General features: G+C 42.5%; 1 protein-coding gene across 3 annotated transcripts in view; it reads left to right on the forward strand.

The window, feature by feature from the left end:
• Ttc39b (tetratricopeptide repeat domain 39B) overlaps positions 1-18,042 on the forward strand; it is a 108,009-nt gene that overhangs the window by 60,641 nt on the left and 29,326 nt on the right. For all 3 annotated transcript variants that reach the window (XM_027400198.2, XM_027400200.2, XM_027400199.2), the window contains 5 exons: positions 3,064-3,171; positions 5,889-6,020; positions 7,192-7,268; positions 10,404-10,471; positions 13,461-13,525. In XM_027400198.2, the coding sequence (XP_027255999.1) occupies positions 3,064-3,171; positions 5,889-6,020; positions 7,192-7,268; positions 10,404-10,471; positions 13,461-13,525 (450 nt within the window). The remainder of the gene's footprint in view (positions 1-3,063; positions 3,172-5,888; positions 6,021-7,191; positions 7,269-10,403; positions 10,472-13,460; positions 13,526-18,042) is intronic.

Below are 18,042 nucleotides of genomic sequence, written 5' to 3' on the forward strand. Positions count from 1 at the left end.
TCTAGCCACTATAGTCCATAAGTTCCAAATGGCTAGTTTCTACTTCTAGTCACATGTATATTCAGCAAGGTTTTCATGGGAGAACGCTTCAGATTTTCTGAACTTTCATTCATCTTCTCTTCCGTATTTCCATTTTATCTGTCCCCACTCTAGTCATTGCTAAGTTGTCTGGTATTATACATGTGAACAAATGACTCCAAGTTACTGAAAGCAGTTACTAACAAAATTATGGTTCTAATTAATAACTGGCATTATCTAAGGACTTCTGCACAGACACAAAGCACATCATATTTATTAATAGTGCAGCCTGTAATGTGGGCACTTTTGCTAGATATATCTTATGAATTAGAAAACTGACTTGTCTTGGTCATATATGGAATTGGGGTGAGGTCAGGAAAGAAGTCAAAGGGTCTGGCTCCAAAGCCAAGATCCTCATTCACTATGAGGCATACAGCATTTGCAATCAAGCATATTGAGTAATTGTTAAAGGAAAAAAGGGATTGGGGTGTAAGGGATACTATTAACATCATTCCAGATATTTGTTATAAATTATTTTGTATGGTTTTTAAAAATACAAGACTAAAATAATCATTCTGCTGTATATTAGCATATCATGTAAATTAAAACTAGGAAGGAGTCTTTACTTCACTGAGGATACAAGGCGGGACCAGGCAGGGTTCCAGCAGTTCTAGAATGTGAGTGTGTGGGCTGAGCATGCATAGCTTTTGCAAGATTATACACAGCTGTTGGCTCACATGAAGCAGGAGCGCTCACAAAGCATGCCCATGGCAACCATTGCCTCTGTTTCTTTCAAACAGGTTGTGGGTTGTGAAAGCACCTTGGTGTTTCAGAGATGGGCAGGGACCTGGGGGACTCTCTGGAAAATGGAAACAGTGACTTTTACTTCTAGTTCAAGATTCTTTTCATTCTGTCATGCCAGGCTTCAGGGGAATCCCGTGCTGATGAACTTTTCCAGATGCCTGTCTGACTGGACAGGCTTGGTGGGAATATGTTTCCTGGGCCTGTTGAACTTTGTGTGGCACCCATGGCAGCCATTTTTGGTTCTTAATCTGTTTTAGGAAGAGAAGTCTGAGAATGGTATAGAGGATGAATTAAAGCAAAATTGGGCTTTCACGTAGGCTCATGCCAGGCCTCCTGGTCAGAAGCTTTTGAATGTGGGGTCCAGCAGTCAGCATTAACAACCTCTCAGAGGTGTGTCTAATGCCTGCTTAAGATTGACACCATGAAGTCAAAGCCTCTGTCCTCAGAAAGGCCTTCTTGGGGGAGCGGGAGGAGGGCTTTAGAACTTAGGTCTGAAGGGGTAGCCTTCTCCATTCGTGGGATGGCCTTGGGAGCAGAGAGGATGCATGTCTCCAGGAGGAATCCTGACCAAGATGAAAGCCCTTGGTAGGCGGTGCTGGCAGTCTGCTGGGAGTAGCCGGGTTTAGGTCTAGGCAGACATCACACAAAACAACTTTGAAGGGCTGTGGCTTCTTTGTTTGCCCTGGGCTGGGACAGGTGTAGATCCTCCAGATGGCAGCTGAGATGCGGAGGTGGCTGTTTGTTGGCAAGGAGAGCATTCTAGCCACAACCCATTTCCTGGTAGTCGAGGATGAGCTTAGAGAGAACTGAGGGTGTGTGTGTGTGTGTGTTGGGGGTGGGGGGTGGGGTGGATGCAGAGAAGGCTGGGCAACTCAGCAGCAGGGAAGGGAAAGAGGATTAGCCCTGGATGGCCTGGAGCTTGATGTGTAGATCAGGCTGATTTACTGAAGTCTTACTAAAGGTGCCACACACACCTGCTGGGGGACAGGCTTTCTTGTTCTTGGAATAGAATCCACCCCCTCTTGACACTGTGATTTCTGGCTTTGGCCTAGTTTCTGCCATTTCTCTCATTTTCTGTCTATGCAGCATAGAATTTCCCCTCCCCCAGACCCAGATATTCCCATGAGTCACCCCACTGTATAGCAGTTAGGAAACATCCTTCCAATCACGGTGTTCATCAGAATCAGGTCTCCGTGTGTGACCCCCTTCTCTCCCCAAACCTCATTTAATTAGTGTCTACTGTGGGCAGTGTTTGTTGGTCCATCTCTTCTTCACAACAGCCCAGGAAATAGATTGTCATGCTCCTATTGTACAGATGAGGAAGTTGAGGCCCTATGTTACAGAGTTGGCATCAGGATTTAGAAATGATGCCCCAGAACGTGGAAGCAGGTACCTAAAAACCCTAGTGCTTAGAAGCCAAGGCAGGCGGGTTACCATCATTTCTAGGCTGGTCTGGGTTACATAGTGAGTTTTAGGTCAGGGCTATAGTTAAGAAAAAGAATGAAAAGAAGGAAGATAAAAGGAAATGGGAGGTTAGAGAGACAGGGGTTTTGAAGCTACTGCTTTGATAGTCTGTATGTCAAAGTACTGTACTTTGGGGTGCTATTTTCTCTCTTTCTGTTTCCCTTTGGAAGGGGGGGGATGGGGATCTTCTTTGAAGTCTGACAAGGGAAATGGTTCCAGAGAGAATGCAGCTATGTGCCTCCTCCTTATATCCTCTTAGGAAGATGAGCCCGAGGACAGAGTAGACACTGCCTGCACAGCCAGAGGCTTTGTTTGGAAATGGAGGCCAGTTTCATGCCTATAATTACAGCACTTAGGGGATAGATAGGACAGGGGGATCGCCGTGAGTCCCAGCCAGCCTGGGCTCTAGTGTCATACTCTGCTTCAAAGAGCAAACCCAAAATAAATAAAATCATCTGCTGTCTCTGGCTTTACTTCCCTCCCCGCTGCATAGGTTTATGTGCTTTCGAATCTTAATGTGGGTGACCGGGCACACACTGTTCACCCTTGCCGTGCACCTGTGTGTGCAGTATCCGTGTGTGCCTTTTCTCCTGCCCCCCTGTTTTATAGACTCAGAGCATTGGCTTTACAGACGGCAGGGCAAGCTCCTTTGCCCAGGATCAGGAAGTGGCAAGGGGGAGTTTCAGCTGGTCACTGTAGTCCCCTTCCCCTACTCCTTGGAACAAGGTGCTAACAAGTAAAAGTTACAAAAATTGTGTCTTTTTGTTTTTTCTTCAGTTCATCAGCCAAGGTGGATCTCAAGAGTGGTCTGGAAGAGTGTGCAGAGGCATTGAATTTATTTCTAAGTAACAAATTTAAAGATGCCTTGGAATTGCTTCGGCCATGGTAATTAGCTTTATTTCTCGTTAGATATTTTTTCATGTGTTTCTCTGATGTCATGTTTCTATGTTGATGTATCTGTATCTGCCTCAGTATTTATAAAACCCCTTCCCACGTTTGTTCTCTGGAGGGAAGTCTTCACATGAGCCCTCCCTCTAACTGTCACTGAACATCATTTCCTTTTAAATGAGCGGGGGGGGGGTATCTAGAGAAGCTAGTCTCAGTGCTAAAATCAAATTTAAGATATTAGGAATGTGACCGGGGCTCCCTTCTTCTGTCATGGAAGTTACCAGCACTGAGTCTTGCAGGCTTGGCAGCATCCCTGCCCGCCTGCTCACTGCCCTCAGCTCTGCATATGAAAGACTTGCAGAACTGATCTCATCTCCAGACTCAGCTCCAGTGAAGCTGAGATCCTTTGTAATTTGCTAGAAGAATACTTGTTGCTGAAGTTGGCCAGTGGTATCCCTCAGACTTTATCTGATGTCTTCTGGACCACAGCTGCTTTTTAGCTCGATTGCCTTCTGACTCATTATCTTTACCTATCTCCTTTATTGTTTTTTAAAACAGATCTCCTTTTTTATCCCTACTATCTGCTTATAAAATAGGATAAAAATAAATGATTAGTTTCATGGTCTCTGATCTTTATGCATAATTCATTGTTAAAATTCCTTTTTTCACCGCACTAGAGTGTGAGGTTTGAACTGCCTCTGGTAACTCTGGGGTGAGTGGGCAGTACCCTCATTCAGGACAAAGACTACATGGGCTTCAAGTAGCCTAGGGATGTTGAGTCATAGTACTTAAATTAAAAACAAACCCTAACTTGATATTTCAAACATGAACAATTAGCTTAAGAGGATTTGAGGAGAGCAAGCGGCCTCAGGCTGTCATCATGAGCCTGATAACCTCAGCTCTCAGGACTCAATCAGGGGTTCTAGGTATTAGACCTAAGGCTTACTGTGGTCAAGTCCCTGTGCTCAAGACCTGATTGACTGTAAAAATCTTGTTTCTCAGACACCCACAGCTAAACACTGAACTGAACTGGAATCCAGTTGCAGAGAGAGAGGAGTGATGAGCAAAGGGGTCAAGACCAGGCTGGGGAAACTCACAGAAACAGCTGACCTGAACAAGGGGGAGCTCATGAACCCCAGACTGATAGCTGGGATACCAGCATAGGACCAAACCAGATGCCCTGATCATGGGTATCAGTTAGGAGGCCTTGGATATCTATGGGGACTCTGGTAGTGGATCAGTATTTATCCCTAGCATACGAATGGACTTTGGGAGCCCATTCCGCATAGAGTGTTACTCTCTCAGCCTAAACACACAGGAGGGCCTAGGCCCTGCTCCAAAGGCTAGGACAGACTTTGAAGATCCCCCATGGAAGGCCTTGCCCTCCCTGAGGAGCAGAAAGGGTGTGGGATGGGGGAGCAGGGAAGGAGGGGAGGAAGAGGGAACTGGGATTGACACACAAAACATTCTTGTTTCTAATTTGAATTAAAAAATGAAAAAAAAAAGAATTAAAAAAATATCTTGCTTCCTTTTGGCTTTGGCTGGAGAGGAGATGGCAGGGTTTCTTTTCTTTGGTTTTTTTTTTTTTTCTTTTTTTAATTCTTTGTGTTTTTCACATCAATTATCCTGATTCCACCCATCTCCTGTCCTCTGCTCCTGCAACCACCCTCCAAAAATAAAACAAAACAAAATTTAAGATAAAAAAGAAAAAAAGGAAGAAATGGAAAATCTCGTCCTGGAAGCTGCAGTGTGACACAGCGTGTCATGCAGTAAACCTCTTCATCCGTATATTCTTACATTCAGGCATTCATCACAAAGAGTCACTGGTTTGGTTTGAGGCCTCTGGTCTCTGCTACACTATTGACACTGGGCCCTTACTGGACTCTTCCTGGACATTCCATTGCTGCCCTGTGTTGTGGAGATCCTGTAGTCCTGAGTCCACAGGACCACCCACCTCACTCCCCACCCCCGTGTGCAGATCACAGATGGGATGATATTGGGGTGGGCCAACACTTAACCCTAGTTCTGGGCCTGGGTATTTGCAGCATTGGTCAGCCTGCCAGCTCTCCCCTGTCCTCACCGCTAGGGTGAGTTCTCTAGCATTGCCCTGACTAGTTTACCCCTTGCATCAGTGAGCAAGGAGTGAGGGTCAGTGAGGAGATAACAGTTTTAAAGGTGTCTTTCACCTGTATCACGTAGAAACTTCAGATTTCCTTTTTGTTTTGTTTTGTTTTTTTTTTTCCTTTTTCTTTTTTCTTTTTTTGTGAGATAGAGTCCATGTAGCTCAGGCTGACTTCAGACTCACAGAAGATGACATTAAATCCCTGAATTCCTGTCTCTACTTCTTGGGATGCTAGAATCAAAGTTGTATGCCACTAATCCTCACTCATTTCAGATTTTAAGATGGAACACTGCCCTATTCAACTGGAAAAAATTGGTTTGCTTTCAGACTTTTTCTAGGAAACTAATCTACAGGCTGCCCCCTTGTGCTGAGTCGGGGAAAGGCATGTTGTCGGCAGCACTGTGTTCTGTTGTGTAGGTTTAAATGGGAACTTGAGGTTTTAAAGCAGACCTTTCAGAGCTTGTGTCATTTCAGTAACTGGAGCAGAAGTCAACTGCATGGTGAGGATTTGGAATTGTTGGTAAAGGAAAGAACCTGGACTTTTGTTTCTTTTTCTTTCTTTGTATTGAGTTGTAATCTCTGTTTTCTCCAGGGCCAAGGAGAGCATGTACCACGCCTTGGGATACAGTACCATTGTGGTGTTGCAGGCTATCATGACCTTTGAGCAACAGGACATCCAAAATGGCATTTCTGCCATGAAGGACGCCTTGCAAACCTGCCAAAAGTATGACCGAGTAGTTAATATCTGAGTTAAGACACCAAACCTTCTTGCCATAGTGCTGAGTGGATGTAGTTTGCTAAGCTAAGGTCTTGAGTTTGAGTCTGGCCAGAGTTATGCAACATGACTCCAGCTTCCAAGTTTCTTGGCCAATTCACTTCTGTGATGGAATTCAAGAAGTCTTATAGGGAATTATAATATGGCTCCCATTTTAGCACCTGTACCCACTGCTGGATAAATGGGGTCTGAGCTATAGTGAGAGTCTGAGGGAGGTTTAGGAAGGGTTAGCAGAGAGCATCTTTCTTTCTTTCTTTCTTTCTTTCTTTCTTTCTTTCTTTCTTTCTTTCTTTCTTTCTTTTCTTTTTGGTTTTTCGAGACAGGGTTTCTCTGTGGCTTTTGGAGGCTATTCTGGAATTAGCTCTTGTAGACCGGGCTGGTCTCGAACTCACAGCACTGCCTCCCGAGTGCTGGAATTAAAAGCGTGCACCTCTTATGCCCCGCCAGAGAGTGTTAGGTTTTTTTTTGAGGCAGATGAGTTTAAGAACTGAGTACCATGTCAGGTTGCAGTGAGTGTGCTGTTGGGAGAAACAGCACATTCAGGAGGGAATTTTTATTTGCTTAAGGATGTGTTTAGACACTCTTGGATTATCAAAATGAGACAGTGTGTCAGTTTTGGCTGTGATTCTAGCCTTTAATGGCTGAGCCATCTCTCTAGCCCGAAAGTGTCAGTTTTAAGCTCTACTCTGCATGTAGAAGGCCTTAATGAAAGCCATATTATTTGTACTGGTGAATTTCAGTGTGGGTAAGATAAATCTTCATGCAATTACATTGTAAGTCCTCAATGAAGAGCATTTTCCTAACAGCCCATTTTCCACCCGTGAAGATGCTTACCACAGAAATTCTACTTTTATCCAGAAGAACGAGGGGAGACTTATGCAAGGTTTGCTGTCAGTGGGGTATGTGAGCTCTGTACCATGCTTGGTAGGTTGAGTGCCCATGGTTGGCAGTGCAGGACCAGCACTAACTGTGTAGGCAGCACTGGGAGAGGAGGGCTTGGCATTGTAGACCCCAGGCTTAGAGTTCTAGCAAGATTGAAACCACTATCATTGACGATGAGCTCAGTCTGATGCTGGCCTTTTCCGTTCTGATCTCTTTCCCCTGTCTGTCTTCAATGCAGATACAGGAAGAAATGCACAGTTGTAGAGTCTTTCTCAAGTCTCCTTTCTCGGGGGTCCCTGGAGCAACTGAGTGAAGGTAAGAGTGTGGTGCAAGCTTACACCTCCTTTCCTTTAGAGAGAAAGAAGTAGAAGTACCCTGTCCTGCAGCCCATTACTGAATTGGGGACGATGAAGTGTCCTTTGCTCTTCCCCGTGCCACTCATACCCGACCCACCTCAGCTGTGGACACATTGGGTATAAGCACTAATGTAGTATATAAGGGACACATGGTGTTTTGCTTTTGATTTGCCCTGTGTGCATGTGTGTGTGCGTGAGTGGGTGCACGTGCAGACATTGAACCCCACCTGCTCCGGTGTGATCTGGACCCACATCGGTATGTGTTAATGCATTTTATCTGTTCAGAGCAGTGTAGTCATGAACAGGATGGTACAACAGTGTGTTGTTTTCTTTCTCACTGAAGGACAGCTATATGGCTTTAATTTTTTCATTGTTAGTAAAATTTGCTGCCCTAAAAACTTTTGTACGTATCTTTATTCTTTCAAGTATTTCATGAGTCAGTTTCCTAAAAGAAGAATTACTGCAGCTAAGGGCTTAAAATTTTACAGTATTTATAGATATTGGTATTTTTTTTCTCCCAGAAACCCTTATATTCAACCACCTTGGAGAGTTTCATTTTATACAGACTATTAATATTTTTTTAAGGTGAAAATACTTTTTGTTTTTGTTTTTGTTTTTGAGACAGGGTCTCCCTGTGTAGTCCTCACTGGCCTGAACTCCCTATGTAGATCAGGCAGACCTTGAACCCACAGAGATCCACCTACCTCTGCCTCCCAAGTGCTGAGATTAAAGGCATGCACCACTGTATCTGGATAGTTTATATACCTTTAAAAATAATAATGTTTGTCTACATAGCTGATGAAGATGTTTGGTATGTCAGCTTTCAGAGGAGCCAGGAGTTCAAGAATATCTATAGCACTCAATCAGATAGGTGAGAGGAAACATTGCTGTCAGTTGTCTTATATTCCCAGTAAGATTAGGGCAGAAGTGGCCTAACCAGCCCTATAAAGAAGGGTGGTCCCACCACCAGGGAGCATCCAGGTAATTCTGTAGAAGCAGGGCTCTCTCAGGAGACTTTGTGTGTATATTGTCATTTTCAAACTTGACCTGTGGAAGAGGTAGTCAGTACAAAATACTGAAAGTAGTCATGACTGGATAAAGCAGGCACAACTCTGGGCATGGCTGTCAGAGGCTATTACAATGGTCAAGTGTATGTTGCATACCTCGAGGGAGATTTATTATGGGCCCTTGTTTGCTTTCTAGGCGTGTTATCAGCTTGTTTGGGACATTGGAGAAGTTATGCACATTTGAGTGATGAGAGAGTGTTGAATGTTGATTACAGTTGAGAACTGTAACACATCACTTCTTTAGGATTTGCTGAAAAAGATGATAGTGTTGACTCAGCCATGACAGAAACAGATGGTATTTTGTTGGTTACCACAGGCAGTTGAAATCTATCTTCTTTTTCATTAGAAACTGACCTTCAAGCATCTGTAAGAACAAAAGCTGGTACTAGTAGGCCTAAAGTCTTCCAGAGATGATCCATGGGAGATGAAATTGGCCCCAGTGTGACTCTGGTATCTGTATTCTCCCTTCTGTCACTCTCCAAGGTGGCCTTTGGCCTTAACCCCAGACAGTTGTCACTTTGTTACAGTTACCTAGGAGGAGGCTGGTCAGGTTACTGAAAACAAGGTGCCAGTTTGAATTCCCCTGAGGATACTGAGGAGGTTCACTTTGAGGGAGGGTGTCTTGGAGACTTCCATCTTGACCGGTGGCAATGCCAGAATGGGCAGACAACAAACACTACATCTTGGTGTTGACTTCTGTGGTTTCTACCCTGTCTGCCTGTCTGTTGCTGGGGAACTTAGCTGTCTGTTACTTCCTCATAAATTGAACATTTGAGTCTGAATGAGAGAGCCCGTGGATTATGTGTGTATAAAGGAAGGAAAACATACATTCTTTTCTAGTTTGGCCAACACTGTTTCCAGTTGCCCTGAGTTGTCCTATCACTTGAATTGAAAAGGCCCTCTGCCTTCTGAACCTTTACCAGGAAGCACAAACATGGGCTAAGAGCAATAATGCTAAAAGTTGCCAGCATTCATCAGAGTTTACTGTGTCTGGTAAGCACTATGGGCAATACTCATTTGATCCTCGGTTGCAAAGTAGCGACATTATTAGTGGACCTTATGAATGAGGGGACCAGCAGAGAGGGAGGGCAGCCTGTGCAGGGCTCTGTACTAGCATGTGGCAGGCCTTCCTCCAAGCTCATTTACTTCAATAACACACCAATTTGCCTCCCGTGGAGAAAGGAATATGATGATTTTGTTTATGTAGAAACATAAAGATTTCTTTCCCTGATCTCTGCAAATGTCACCGGTTGTCTAGGAAGTCAGGGCATGTTTGGGGTGGTGTGTACATCACAGGATTGGGCATGGCTTTGGGAGCTCCTCTTTGTGAGCACCCTGTGCTTGTGCTCAGGTCTGAAAACACTGTAAATTGGAAAGTACAGCTACTCTGATGCTGTCTCTAAGGAGTCCTGACTTGTGCACATAGGACAGTAGGTTTTCTTACAACTTCAGGGAGTGATGGTTACTCGAAGGTTGACAGTGTATCTGACCATTGTCATGATGTCCATGACTTCACAGTTCAGAAGCTAGAATCCATAAGTTTAATAAACTCTTCAGTCTATACAACTGCTAAATGTTTATGCTATGATTATTTTTTGGTAGCTTTCTTCTTTCAAAAGGGCTTTTGAATTTTGTTTTCCTCAGTCAGGCATGGTGATCATGCCTATAATCACAGAACCAAGATGTTGAGACAGGAGGATTTCTATGAATTCAAGGATAGTCTGGACTACTTAGTGAGTTTCAGACCTGCTTGGGCTCCAAAGTGAGGCCCTGTCTCAAACAAGCAGTTGGTTTCCTCTTCTGTCCGAGCCTCACTCTGCTGTCGTTGTTGAATGGGCTGAAGATGAGTTCCCTGAACAGTTCACACGTTTCCAGGAAACTCTGTGCCAGGACTAAGAACAAGGCATCCTGTTTCTCTGGAAGCATGCATGGCCTTTGTGTCTCTCTTGGGCTCATTTATCTTCCAGCCTTTTCAGAATGTCTGGAGCAATGCTGTGTCTTAATATAATTGTGTTTGTTTTTAATAGAGGAAATGCATGCCGAAATCTGTTATGCCGAGTGTCTCCTACAGAAAGCAGCACTCACATTTGTGCAGGTAATAAACGTTTGACTGAATATTGGGGTTGTGTGGGAAGCCAGCCAACATTGTGTAGAAAACGGTAAATGTTGCTCATCGTGTGTTAGCACTGAGACTTAGAGTGGTAATGAAAGATATTTGTTATCTTGATAAAGTTTGCCGGAAAAAAGCCTCCAGAGAGCTGTATTCCCACTCAGATGTACTTAGTGGCTGTTTCAAATGGCTTTTAGGATGCCATTTCACACATTCTTAGTGTGAAAACAAAGAGGACTCCAGTTTGTACATGTGTGGCAGGAGTTGCCTGGGCTGAGAAGCCCCCTCTCTCCCCTTAACCTGGTTTTTCTGTGTAGCCCAGCTGTCCTAGAACTTTCTCTGTAGACTAGCTTGGCCTCAAACTCACAGAGATCCTCCTAGCTCTGCCTTCCAAGCGCTGAGATGTCTGCACATCACTTATTGTTTTGCTTGCTTCTGTGAAACTTAGTTACACATGCATGGGTAGCCACCCTTTTCATGGTCCCTTCAAATTTTTACCTACCCCTATCCTTTCTGTATTCATTCCCCTTTCTTGCTTTTGCCTCAAGACAGGGTCTCAATCTATAGCTGTCCCTGGCCTGGAACTCTCTATAAGTCTAGGTTGTCTTTGAACTCATGGAGATCCACCCACCCCTGCCTCCCAGTTGCTGGTCACCATACCTGGCCAAAATAGTTTTTAAAAGTCAAGGAATCCTTTTCTTAGGAGGTACTTTAATTTCATCTGTCACCTATGTGTGTCCCAGTGCTTCTAGAAACATGAATTTTACATTATGGCCCAGTGATGGCTGTCGTGAGGGTCAGGAGTAGAGATGATAAGGAAGCAGAAAACCACCTCAAACTTCTAAATTATTTTGAAAGTTATTTCTTTGTTGTTTTGTTTGTTTGTTTGGTATTTTTTTTCTTTTTGGTGGTGATATATTTTCCCCTGAAAGTTGGCATGTTAACTTAGATTCTGGTTCAGTAAAATTGAGTCAATGTGGCCCTTTTATTCTGTTCCCTGAAGCCCTGTACAAAACTCAGACAGGTTACCAATAACAGTCTCACCACCTCAGTCAGGAGGCCCCAGATTTTTCCTTATGTGTTTTCCAAAAGGAGATTTGTCAATGAAATGTTAGGTTTGCAAGTTTGGTTTGTACCTGGGGACTTGAAATCAAACATCTTGGAGGTGTCCATGACCTCTCCATCTTCCTCATGTCTGCCTGTGATCACTTCCTTCTCCATGCTTTGGCTGGTTAAGGGTCTGCAGCTCTATCCCTTCCTCCATGCTCCCACCATTATTGCCCCTGCAGAGGTGCTCATCAGCTCTATCCCTTCTGCTGTGTTCCCACCATCACTGCCCCTGCAGAGGTGCTCATCGGAGGTGCCAAATTGATGGTACAGCAGTTGAATGACTCTGTCCCTGGTTTCTTTTTACTTTTAGTTCATCCTGCATTCTGTGATTGAGGACTCAGTCAGAAATGAGACTCTTGCCCTGTTATTTTCTGCTTCTGCATTTCATGGCTTTCATGGACTTTGTCAGTGTTCTGTATTAGAATACCACAAATTGGGAAGGGGTTTCCAGGCTGCACTGGTGCCTTCCCCAAAATCCCCTGCTTCTCCTCTTACAGTTGTCCTCAGGTGCTACTGACCCTAGGCACAGGGGTCAAGGTAGAGTACCTTGTCCTTGGCTCCTTCCTTCTCTGCAGTGGCTTCTCCACTAGCTGTCATCTGCATCCATGCAGATGCCGGCGTGGCCTTGACTGCTTCCTGGTGTGTCTAGCTGAGGACTGCTTTGCCCTCCTTCCTTCACCTGGTCTTCCCCTGTCTTTTCTTGGTGCTAAAAGCACCAATGCTTTCAGGAGGGTTTTCTGGCTGACGTCATGCCCCACGTTGTGTTCTCTTGACATCTGTGCATGCCTAGTCACTTAACACAACATATTGCTTTTGCATGCAAGTGCCCAGCACACAATAAGCTTTTGGCCAGTGTTTGCTGAACCATGGAATGAAATACTCTTATTTGAACCAGACTTTACTCTAACCCAAGAACTTACTTTCTGTCTTGTGTTTGAACTTATGTAAATATGAGTTCTTAAAATAAGAATATAAACATTGAAGTTGCATACTGAATTTTGTATTTACTGAATTGTATAATAATAGGAATGTTAAATATTTAAGTAACTAATGATAATAATAAAGTAAAACAGTCTCTTTCGCAAATCTCCTTAGAAGTAACATGGGCTTGTGTCTGTTAGCACCATTACCATAATGTCCTTCAGTTGGTTATTTGGTATAGTTTCGAGTCTCTTTTAGAATGCTGGTCCTGAAAGTGCCATTCATCTAAGCCAGCTGCCTCAATTTAATGACTGATAACCCTCAGGCAAAGAGAAGTAAAATGGTCCCCACAACCACTTCAGAATTTAGATCAGTGGTTTTTGGTCTGCAAATTTATAGGAATGCAATATACAATGTTAAGTAGACTGCTTGTCCAAGCATCATGGAAAGAAGAACTATTATCCCATTTACTGGGTATGGTGGATGGAGAATTTGGCCTTAAAGCAGATCTGTGTAGCTGAGTGTTCTGGATACCACTGACCCCGCAGGAGTGTTGTTCAGTAGGTGTGATGTTTACTGAAGTAGTTTTGGACTACATTTGTGACGATTGCTTCCTTAGAAATACAAGGTAATGCAAGCTTTTTAAAAGTGTATTCTCACCACCTTCAAACTTGTAAGAAAATGACAAAACGACGCAGTTCAAATGTAAAGCAAGAATCGTCAATTTCAAAATTATGCACTCAAAATACATTTGGGGCTAGGGATACAGCTTAGTGGTAGGGTGTTAGGGTGTTTGTTTACCCAGCATGTTCTAGGTTCCAGTCCCAGCAACACACACACACACACACACACACACACACACACACTTTTCTCATTATACAAATATATACTGTTTAATTTTTTCTCCCTAAATGCTCTAATTATTTAATTGTATTATTTTCAGGATGAAAATATGATCAACTTCATCAAAGGTGGACTCAAAATTAGAACAAGTTACCAAATATATAAGTAAGTTACAAAGTAAGATTTGACTTAAATTGAAATTAAATTACATATTTTTGAAGACAGGCTTTCATCTGTATAGCTTGGGCTAGCCTGGAACTCTTGATTTGCCTGCCTCAGCTTCCCAAGTGTTGGTCTTACAGTCAAGTGTTATCACCCCATTGATTAGCTTGTAAAGTGACTCTTGGGCTGTACAGTTCTGTTCTTCAAAATTCCTGAAAACTCAGTGTGGCTAGATTTCTTCATTTGGTGTTGGTAAATGCAGTTGACTCTGAGTGTACTCGGTGCTGTAGGACAGAGTGGTTTAAATGTACATAGATTTCCAAGAGCAAATGTTGGAGGAGAAAGTGGCAGACACAATTTCTGGTCAGGTAACCTTTCTTTATCTCTCCTAAAACTCATTTGTGTATTTGGTATTTATGTTGTTATTTATATATTGTTTTCTTGAGATTCACTGTATAGCATAGCCTGGCTTTAAGCCTCTGATTCTCCTGCCTGAGACTTTGGAGTGCTGGGATTACAGGCATGTGCCACTACATTTGGCTTGCTTTAATAAAAACTCAAAAAAAAAAAAAAGTACTACAATTTTGTGTCTCTATTTTTTATGGTTGCTGTAGTGATTATAACGTCCTTGGCTTATTATAGTTACTGTTATGTGTAAAATATAAGAGCTTTGTAAACAGTTTCATTTGCTATCACTTGGTCTTTGTTCTAGCTTCCTTCCTGTTGCTCTGATAAAAATACTCAGGCTGAAAGCAATTTAGGGGAGAAGGGGATTTATTTGATTCATACTTCCAGGTCATGGTCCATCATTGAGGGAAGTCAGAGCAGACTTCTCAAACAAGAACTTGAAGCAGAAACCATGAAGAAACACTGCTTGCTGGCTCATGCATAGGCTCATGCTCAGCTTTCTTACGCAGTCTAGGACTTTCCTAGGGAATGATGCTGCCCACAGTGGGCTGCATCTTCCTGAAGCAATTAGTAATCAATCAGTCTCTCACAAACTTGCCCACAGGCCAGTCTAATTTGGATAATCCCTCAGTTGAGAATCCCTTCTCAGGCAACTCTAGGCTATGTCAAATGACCATTTATAGGAGAGCCTTTTAACTGTTCTTACGTTGTATTCTGTATGTGTATCATTAAACCCACTATACAGCATCAACTTTTTGTTTTAAAGTCCTTTGTCTTACTCTGCTCTGCTTACCACTGTGGCATCATTTCTGTTCACTTTTATGCTGTTGAACTAGCATTATCGTCTCTCATTGTATCAACTTTAAACATTTTTTCTTTTGTTTTCATTTATTTGAAAATCAGCTTATTTTGACTTTTACCTTCAAGGATATTCTTGCTAAGTATAGTATTCTGAGTTGTTAGGGTGTTGTTTTCAGCCCTTTAAAACTACCAGTCTCTTTCAACAGTGATTGTATTGTTTAGACCTCTGCTGTCTGTGTAATTGTTCCTTATATCTAATTTGACTTTTTTTTTTCTGGTCTCCTTGAAGAATATGTTGTATCTTTTCACTTCAGCAGTTTGAGTGTGGTTTTAGGCTTTTGTGGCCATTGTTCTTCAAAGTTTTTTTTTTTTTTTTCCTGCATCTTCTGCATCCTCTGTACCTCTAATTGCACACTAGTTAGCCTGATTATGTTCAACAAGCTACATACATACCCACACCCACTTTTTTTATTTTAGATTAGACCCAACATTGGGTCATCTTGGAGTTAATTTCTTTTCATTGCTTTTTCTGTTGACTATATGTTTTCCTGTGGAATGATTTTTTTTTTTTTTTTTTTGGTTTTCGAGACAGGGTTTCTCTGTGTAGCTTTGCAGCCTATCCTGGCACTCGCTCTGGAGACCAGGCTGGCCTCGAACTCACAGAGATACGCCTGCTTCTGCCTCCCAAGTACTGGATTAAAGGCGTGCGCCACCAACACCCGGCCCTTAAATTGTATGCTAGGTGTTGATGTTTCTGTAGAGACTCTGGATTCTGTCATCTTTTTTTTTCCCTGAAGTGTGCCAAGCTCTGTTCTGGGAAGCAATTCATTTGCTTAGACTTGGGCTCCAGATTCTTACTGTTGTAGGAACATTGTACCTCTGCTGTCTTCCGCTGCCTCTTGGACCCTTCCCTAGTCACATAGCTGATGGGTCAGCCAAGACTTTCATTGTTGTCATGACATCGATTTTGGTGTTACCATCAGTATAGTTCTCTTTTTATGGAAATGCCCACCCAGCTTCTCTAGCTGATTCGAACTCCATCTTCTGACTTTTAACCCAGTGAATCTGTGGCTTACTGATGTGTTCTGTGCACTCCATAAGGAGTGGGGCATGCTTGCAGGCACATAGACACGCACGATATCAAGTTAATTCATGAGCTATTTTCTGCTTTCAAATTTAGCTCTTCTCCAGTTTCTGCCTACTCCATCCACCTTCAGTTTCCAAGCCTGGAAAAATATTTTAAATATATATATATATATATATATATATATATATAGTGTATTTTTCAGGGCTTATAATTGTTATGTGTGGGAAAGCAAATCTCACATAAGCTTCCTGCCATTACTGGGAACAAATCCCATTACCAGAAGCAGAACCCGAATCAGTATTTCAAGAGGCACTTTTTACCAGTAGTCATTATATAAACGTAGAATCCATCAAAAAAAAAAAAAATCTTGCAAGAGGGAGCAGATTTGGAAAACTTGGCATAATGTTTTTAGATTTCCTTTCCAAGTATATTTTAGAAGATTAAAGAGCTGATTGCTTTTCCATTCATCAGAACGTTAAAGAACTAATTTAAACAGTCCTATGGTGACAAAGACACCTGTATCAGTACAGTGGCAGGGCTTTGAAACAGTGTGTGTGTGTGTATGTGTGTGTGCGCATGCATGTACTTATACACACTGTTGTTTAGCTAGAAGTTCATACTATACTAAATTCCTATTTATATTTGGAAGGATTATATGAATCCTTCCAAAATGGTGGAGAAAGAGAAATATTTTAAATAAATATTTTTTTGAAAACTGTTTTAAGGAAAAAACTGCCATTAATGTAAAAATAAATTTCAACAAGAGCTAGCATTTAAAAAATTTAAGTTATTAGGAAAGAACATAGGGAATATTTTATGATCTTAAAATTAAAAGCTTGGGGCTGGAGACATGCCTCAGAGATTAAGAGCACTTCCTGATTTGTCACAGGACAAAAATTTGGATCTCAGTACCCACTTTGGTGGCTTACAAATCCCTGTAATTCCAGGTCCAGGCAATCAGAGGCCAATTGTACATACACACACATGTATGCACAACACATGTATGCACACACACACACACACACACACACACACACACACACACACACACTCACATGCACACACGAACATACTAAAATTTTTAAAAATTAAAAAGCTTTTAAACTTATGTGAAGATTTTCTACTTTGAAATAATTTGTTATTTAATTTTCATGTATCTATTCAGATTTACAGATATAATCATCTTACAAAATAAAAAGGTCAATTATAGTTTAAAATCAACTTTTAAACTTTCATTACAATTTTTCATTATGAGACCGGGAACTCAGTGGTTAAGAGTTCATAATACTCATGCAGTGGATCCAGCATGAGTTCAGTTCCCAGCACCCAGGTCAGGTGGTTCTCAACTGCCTGTAACTCTAGATCCAAGGGACCCCGTGCCTCTGGTCTCCTCGGGTACCATGCACAAAGCAATATACCCACACCCAGACACAAACACACATATAATTAATTTTTAAAAAATTTCTTCTTTGGGATAATTGTCATAGATCTTCCTCTTAGATTCACTGATAGATGCTACATAATCACAGCTCAGTTATTAAGCTGACATCTACTGCCTTTAGTGTTCAACTGTCTCTCATCAGTGCTCCTTTTATTGTAGGGTATAGCCTGGGGCTCACATTTAGTTGTCATGTCCCCTTAATCCCTGTCTGTGTTGAGTTTCACTCTGTAGCCCAGACTGGAATTCCTCCTGTTTTAGCCTCCTGAGTGCTAGGATTATAAGCGTGTGCCACCATGTCTAACTGGTTTTTAAAAGAAAACGAATGTGGCCCAGGGCAGATGACAGCATGGGATGGTTGGGAGGAGTCTGAATTAAATTAGTGCCTTTGGTCAGTTAGTGCTGCTTAAGCACCATGCCAGCTCTGAGCTTTCTGGATTTGACTAGAATGCATCATAAGGGAAGCTGTGTGCTTTACACATTACATTGCATTGGTGATAGGAGATACCTAGTTATACCCTACTATTTTGTTGTGCTGCACTTTGTGGCACTGGGGATGGAATGCCGGGTCATGGGGACGATATGCAGGTGTCCTGTCACTGAGACACATTGTTAGTATTTACCATTTACTGCCAATCTACATGCCTTTGATTGTCTTTCGAAGATAATCTGAGGTCTGGAAACTTAGATTAATAGCAGTTTCCTAACATGTGAGGGCCTTGGGTTCAGTCACCACCACCACCACCACCACCACCACCACCACCACCACCACCACCGCTATCACCG

This window comes from Cricetulus griseus, chromosome 2, assembly GCF_003668045.3.
Source record: "Cricetulus griseus strain 17A/GY chromosome 2, alternate assembly CriGri-PICRH-1.0, whole genome shotgun sequence".
In the NCBI taxonomy this organism is placed as follows: domain Eukaryota; kingdom Metazoa; phylum Chordata; class Mammalia; order Rodentia; family Cricetidae; genus Cricetulus; species Cricetulus griseus.